At 37.7% G+C, this 7,171-nt stretch overlaps 1 protein-coding gene across 1 annotated transcript; it reads left to right on the top strand.

Annotated features, from left to right (window-relative positions):
- Positions 1-3,836: 3,836 nt before the first annotated feature.
- On the top strand, positions 3,837-5,400 carry LOC139752012 (uncharacterized). Its single transcript, XM_071667793.1, has one exon. It carries the CDS (start codon positions 3,946-3,948, stop codon positions 5,251-5,253), a length of 1,308 nt encoding a protein of 435 aa, XP_071523894.1. The 5' UTR covers positions 3,837-3,945; the 3' UTR covers positions 5,254-5,400.
- The last annotated feature ends 1,771 nt before the right edge of the window (positions 5,401-7,171 follow it).

The raw sequence follows: 7,171 nt of genomic DNA on the forward strand, positions 1-7,171 counted from the left end.
CATCAGCAGTGGTGTCCCACAAGGTTGTATCCTGTCTTCTACATTTTTTCTCCTTTTTATCAACAATTTTCTTTCTTCCACAAATAACCAAATGCATTCATATGCTGATGATTCAGTGCTTCATTCATCCACATCCTTCATTTCTTCTTCTCTCACTTAGTCTGCATCTCATCTTGACAAAACTTCCTCAGTAAACTCAGATGTGGATCAGGATATCTCATTGGGTTAGACAAACTAGTTAAGTTTAATGCCTCCAAGGCCCAGTTTCTGCAGATCTCTCTGTCGAAAATTCCTCACATCTTTCCCGTCTTCTTTGATGGTTCTTTAATGCCACCTTCTGACTCAATGAACATAATTGGTATTACTGTAACATCCACTCTTTCTTGGAAGCCCCTTATTATGGAAATAGCTAAGTCTGCCTTTGAGAAACTGGAAGTCCTGTTTACATGTCAAAATTTCATTTTTCTGAGCAGTTGCTCAGTTTACACAAATGATTGATTCATCCTTGTGTGGAGTACTGCTTTGACATCTGGGGTGGTTCTAACTCTGCATTTTTGCTTGACAGAGATAAGTTGAAAGTAATCCAGCTAACTTCAAAACTTTAGCTGCTTGCCCTATGCCACAATGTTGTTTACTTTCCCTCTTGTATGAGTATTACTTTGGATTTTGCCTCTCAGAGCTGGCTACTTGTGTGCCCCCACCACTAGCTAGACCATGCAACACATGGCAAGCTGCTGCATCACATGATTACTGTGTGGTCATTGGCAACTCATGGGTGGGCCGTTTTGATAACTGTTTCTTTCCCCACACCTTGAAGCTTTCCCAGTATCTGTGACCTGGCACATTTTAAAAGACAGGTTTTTCACTTCCTCCAAAATCTTTCAATAATTTTCCTTTCTCTTCTTTTTCCCTTTCATTAACCTCACTGTATTTCAGTTAAGGCCCAACTTTATGTAGACTTTTTCCATGACTGGAACCTTAAAAAAGAAAAAAAGTTAAGAGTTCTACAACAGAGTGAACTCTGTTGTAGACAAAAGAGAAAGCTGGATGGTTTGATTGTTTGTGGATTGTTAGGAGGCATTTGACACTGTATCACATGGGAGGCTGAATAGGAAGTGGGATCACCTGGCAGGAATAGGGAGTAGACTCCTTCAGTGGATAGATTATCTAAGCAGAAGGGAACAAATGATGAATATCAGAGGAACCTTCTCAAAATGGGTTGAGATTACCAGCATAGTGACACAGGATTCTCTTCTGTTACTATTATTCTTCTTAATGTATGTAAATGACTTGCCAGATGTAGATACCTTCCTGAACATGTTTTCAGGTGATCTGAATGTCATGAAGTTAGTGTAAAGTGTTTAGGATTGCATCAGTTTACAAGGGGACCTTGACAAACTTCAGAGTTGGTTTGATACATGGTTAATGAAGTACAACCAAATTAATTGTAAAGTAATGAGGGTGGGTCATAGCAGCATATCATTATCTAGCAGAATTCTCTGTGTGTGAAAGATTTGGGAATCGGCATTATTCCTAACTTTTGTGCTGGAGTCCCATCCTAAGAGAACTTTTAAGGAAGCCAACTGTCTGCTGGCAAATATTAGAATTGCATCCCAGTTCTTGGATGACGAAATAGTTAGCCTGTTTGCTTTATACATAAGGCCAAAACTAGAAAATTATTCTCAGATTTGGTAAACACTTCTGTAGAAGCACAAAGAGCTAATAGAGAAGGTTCAGAGGGGGGCAACAAAGATGGTAGCAGATTTAAGAGAGCAGAGTTATGGGAAAAGGCTGAAGGCCTTTAACTATGCCCACTTTGGAAGAGAGAAGATAAGGGGAGATCCAATCATAACCTTTAAGAATATAAAAGAGATTGATGAGAACAATATATAGTTTTTTGAGATGTAGGGATGGAACAGATAGGGGGCATATTAAATTAAGCAAGAAACTTGATGAAAAAAACAATTGTGAAAGTACTAAGTCCCTGCTTAATGTTGGGACTTAGCTAAATCACAGGATAGTGAATCTCATTTTATCTTGGGATTCAGTGAAGTAAGGGAGGGTTACATTTGTGGCAGAGATTTCTTACCCTAATATCATATGAGAATATGATAAAAATGCCAAGAAATTTGCCTAAGACACAATCATACAACATTGTTGGCATTACGGTGCTTTCAAATATACCCATCATCGCAACCACAGATACAGACCTCTCATTCTATGCACTCAATGCACCCATGATCTTAACCACCTCTTGCACCCTGTGAATCACTTCAGTACCTCTTGGTCCCTTCTTCTTCCACATTCATTTCCAGCTTTCTAAAGCACTCTACTTCCTGTAAGTCCTTGCTAGTTTAACTTGCACTCAATCTCACTCTCTCTATATATTTACTTTCAGTTTCTTTTACTCATTCTCCCAAACTGTCACCAGCTTTTGTTGGAGCTTCTGTGTGGAGTCTGCCACCAATGCCATGGCATGTGCAAAGTGCAACTGATTCACCTTATTAGGGTTTAATATTAGTGATTTTATTCCTGTGAATCAGCAGCATTTGATATTAAGCATCTATATGTACAGAATGTTTACATCACAGATTTTCGCTCTGCATATTGTTAGCACAGACCTCATTTCATATGGAAGTGTTAGCTATACCTATTGGCAGCCCTTGATGTTTCAAAAGGGTCTTATTGCATTACCTTCGGCACTTGATGCTAATGCTCACTCTCCTGTCATTCACAGCTCATGATGTGCAACACAGGAACATGATATGTTCCTGAAAGCTTTCCTGACCGACAAGATGCAACAAAATTGCAGTAAAGCAGTTGTAGCAGTATGAAGAACCAAACACGACTAAAGCAAATGACAGTCATCTAAAAACATCTGTAAAATGACTAATAGTGATTAGAACAGCAGCAACAGCAAAGACAGTTGAAGAACATCGTTAACAGTAAGATGTATAACAATAGTAACACCACAGGCAACAAGAGCAGCATTAATGACAACAGGCATAATAAGAGCACATGAACAAAAAATTCTTTGAGGAAAGATTCCATTGTTAAATACAGTCACACTTTTCATGATATTTATTATTAACCACATTTCTTTATGGCAAAGACAGTGGTTAATGTTTAGTGCAGTTGAAATTTTTGTATTATGCAAGATTTTATCATTAACACATACTTTTTAATTTTTTTTCAAGAATTGTACTTTATTGAGTACTGTTGAGCTTATCAAAATATATATATATATATTAAGGTTTATTACTTAGATATATTTCACAGTTTATATATTTTCACAGAAGTGTTGTCCTCAATCTGTGACAAATTCAAATCATGTTGAGAAAATAGCATGTATTATTCAAATTGCTACCAATATTAAAGTTTGTCAGAAATCCTAGCATGAACTCTGAAGTGGCATATACGGGGGAGCTGAAAAGTGAATAATTGTCCCTGTATCATCAAGCCATATTTTAGGGTGTACTTTCAGAATATTCATTTGTTGAGGTAGGACTTAACCTAGCACGTATGAGTCACATTTTCCACAGTGATCAAGGGCAGGCATAAGTACCAGGCTTGTGTAGGAATGATGGAACAAAGACACTGGTGAAGACTTGATGCATAAGTTTGTTCACAGACAAACAAGATACATAAGTAAGATTAAATAAATCACAAGTGCATGTGGTGACTGCCTTAGAGCTTCTTACTTCCAATGACAGGGTGCATCACATTTATTCAAAACAGGAAGACCTGTGAAATGTGCTGCATTAGTAGATTTACATGCTGGGGTTCTTGAGACATAATGTGGTACATTAAGATACATAATATAAACTTCCTCCAGCTTGTAGTGTGGAAAAAGTCAGCTGGGAAATGTATGCAGAGACACTATTGAAGTCTTGTAAAAATCTTGGGATCATAGGATAGGTTGGTAGGAATTTAGATTTTGCTGAGATGGATAAGCCGTATGAATGCTCACAGTGCCAAAAGACCTTCTCTCTGATGAGAACTTTAGTGAAACATATGACTGTTCACACAGGAGAAAAACCATATAAGTGTTCACATTGCCCAAAGACCTTTTCCCAAAACAGTAATTTATTGAAGCATATGATAGCTCATACAACAGAGAAGTCATACAGATGTTCACAGTGCCAAAAGAATTTTTGTCGGAAAAGTAGTTTAGTGAACCACATGGCTCTTCATACAGGAGAGAAACCACATAAATGTTCACACTGCCAAAAAAGTTTCTCTCGAGGAGATTATTTAGTGAAACACATGACTGTTCATACAGGAGAGAAGCCATATGAGTGTTCACATTGTCAGAAGGCTTTCTCCCACAGGAGTAATTTAATAAATCATATGACTGTTCATACAGGAGAGAAGCCATATGAATGTTCACACTGCCTAAAGACCTTTTCCCAGAGGAGTACTTTAATCAACCACATTACAATTCATACAGGAGAGAAGCCATATGAATGTTCAATGTGCCAAAAAACATTCTCCCGAAGAGATTATTTAGTGAAACACAAGATTGTTCATACAGGAGAGAAGCCTTATGAATGTTCACAGTGTCAAAAGGCATATTCTGAAAGGAGTTCTTTAGTAAAACACATGAATGTTCATACAGGAGAGAAGAAATATGAATGTTCAGAGTGCAAAAAGACATTCCTCCGTAGGAGTAATTTAGTGCAGCATATAACTCTTCATGCAGAAGAGAAGCAGTTTGAATGTTCACATTGCCAAAAGACCTTTTCGCAACGGAGTAATTTAGTGAAGCACATGACTATTCATACAAGAGAGAAGCCATATGAGTGTTCACAGTGCCACAAGACCTTCTTGCAGATGAGTACTTTGGTGAACCACATGACAATGCATACTAAGGAGAAGTCATTTGGCTGTTCACAGTGCCAAAAGACCTTCTCCCGTAGGAGTTATTTAGTGCAACACATGAAAGTTCACTTAAGAGAGAAGCCATTTGCTTGTTTCCACTCTAGTCAAGGTGTCCCCTACAAGGCTAATGAGACACACCACAATTCCTGCCACTGTGAACATCAGTGTGACAATTTGATGTTTCACTCAACAGTAAACAAATCTAGCAGTCCTGAGGAAGTTAAACAGGAAGTAGACATTGGTGTAGAATCTATTATCTGCAAGATGGATTATTGTCCAGAATTGACAAGAACTGTTTCTCAGTCATCCATAAAGACTCAGATGGATGACATTGACACTGTTAAGGAGGAATTTGTAGCCTTATTAGATTAATGTCTCTGTAGAATATTAACTCCTTATGTTCACTAAGTGAACATGACTCCTTATGTTCACTAATAAACATGAATATGATGACTAACAAAACTCTGAACATTGCTGTTATTTATTAAACATTGAAGCAGTGAATTGCTGAACTTAAAGTGAAACGTATTACCTGTACTGTGTTTAAGGAAAACACAGTCACAGCTCCATTTCATTGTGTAGTGGTAAGACAGTTTTTTGTAAAATTTTTCTTCATGTATGTTCCATAAGATGACTTTGTAAAATCCCATCTGTGTACTTCATAAGATGAAATTTTTTTAAAGTAGACACTTTCTTTATCAGAAAAAATTGTGAAGTTTTGTGTTTGTTTCTGATTGTTTCATTTACTGATTTTATTTTTAAGATAACTATTAGTGTAAAGCCATAGGTTGAGGGGTTATTTATCGTGTTATTTTAATGTGGTATCTGACCTGTCATGTAAAAGTTATTAATGCAAATAAAACCTGAGAGGTATTATTACAAGTAGGCATTTGCTCTGTGATACATTATTTGAATCCCATCTGATTACATAGATTTGTTTTAGAATTTAGAATTGTTCATCTGTGTCAAGTTTATAATTTGTCATGCTGATCGTGTAAGTTTATACATACTTCCTGCCCTAGGAGTCCCTTCTATCCTTATGAGGCTCCTGCAGCACTCAGGAAGGTGGCTGTTTCCAGTGGTCAGGACCACAAGTCATAAAGTGTTGAGATGATATGTGTGTTTGTGCAGAAAGTGCAAGGCAATTGAGAAGCAAGTGCTCAGTGTCTTCTTCGTGGTTGTTGCATCATGGGCATGAAGAGTCTTGGGATATGTTGAACAATGTTTTTAGCAATGGATGACATCCAAAGTGTAAGCCAGAGAGTGTGAACTCATGTTTGTTTGGGGAGAGTGGTTTCCAATGGGTGTATGTCTTGTAGACCAGAGATGAAGCTGTTTTCCAAGGTCAGATGTTTAGTGCGTGTAGCGTTATTTCAGTGCATATTTGTTGGGGTTGAGGTGATCTGTGAGAAGAGATTAATGAAGTGTGAGGTAAGGATAAGCTTTTTATAAGTCGGTAGTTGGTCATAGAATTATGTTGAGGTGAGTTTGTACCATAAGGATCTTTGTTCACTGTGAAGGTGTTGAGTGTTTGCAGTTGCTAGGCAGCCAGTGATTGTTCTGAGTGCACTATTTTGTGTGGTTTGCAGCTTTTTTTATATTTGCTCTTGAGAGAGTAGAAGACTAGGCAGATGAGGCATGTAAATTGTTGTATAAGATGTTCATGGATTCTTTTGTCAAAATCTGATGCCAGTTAGTGTTCAGAGGGCATTTAGTTTGTCGATTTTGTGTTTATGTTATTGATGTGAGGGAGTGAATGTCATGTGTGTCATATGTGATGCCTAGAATGGTTGATGTTTAGTTCAGTGGGAGAGACTGTCTATTCAGGGAGTTAAAAGAGTGAATGAAGACTTTTGTGGAAGTGCAGACATTCTGTTCTGGATGAACTATTTTTCCACTTGTTTGATATAGTGCTGCATGTTTGGTATTGCTATTGTGGTGTTAGGGCGTTGTTATGAGGTCATCCACATGCATAAATACTTTTGTCTTAAGGTCTACCTGACATAATGGGAGATTATGTGAGAAGAGATTGACAAGAGTTGAAGAAAGAACTGCTCCTTGAGGAAGTCCTTAGTAGAGTTGTAAGTGTTTTAGAGGTAAAGCCATTATGAGTGACACTGGCAAGGCAGCTGCCTCTGAAATTGCCCAACCAACTACTTTTTGTCATTGTTTTAGAGGGTGGTGTCAGGTATCTTTTTGCATAAGGTTGTGTCAGGGGATAGTGTCACATGCATTGTTGAGGGTAGTGTAAGGTATTTTTTATGCATGAGGTGTCAGGGGATAGTGTCAC

This window comes from Panulirus ornatus, chromosome 12 (assembly GCF_036320965.1).
Source record: "Panulirus ornatus isolate Po-2019 chromosome 12, ASM3632096v1, whole genome shotgun sequence".
NCBI lineage: Eukaryota > Metazoa > Arthropoda > Malacostraca > Decapoda > Palinuridae > Panulirus > Panulirus ornatus.

Coding starts and splice junctions, on each gene's coding strand:
- LOC139752012 (XM_071667793.1), top strand. CDS start 3,946: ATGGATAAGCCGTATGAATGCTCACAGTGCCAAAAGACCTTCTCTCTG.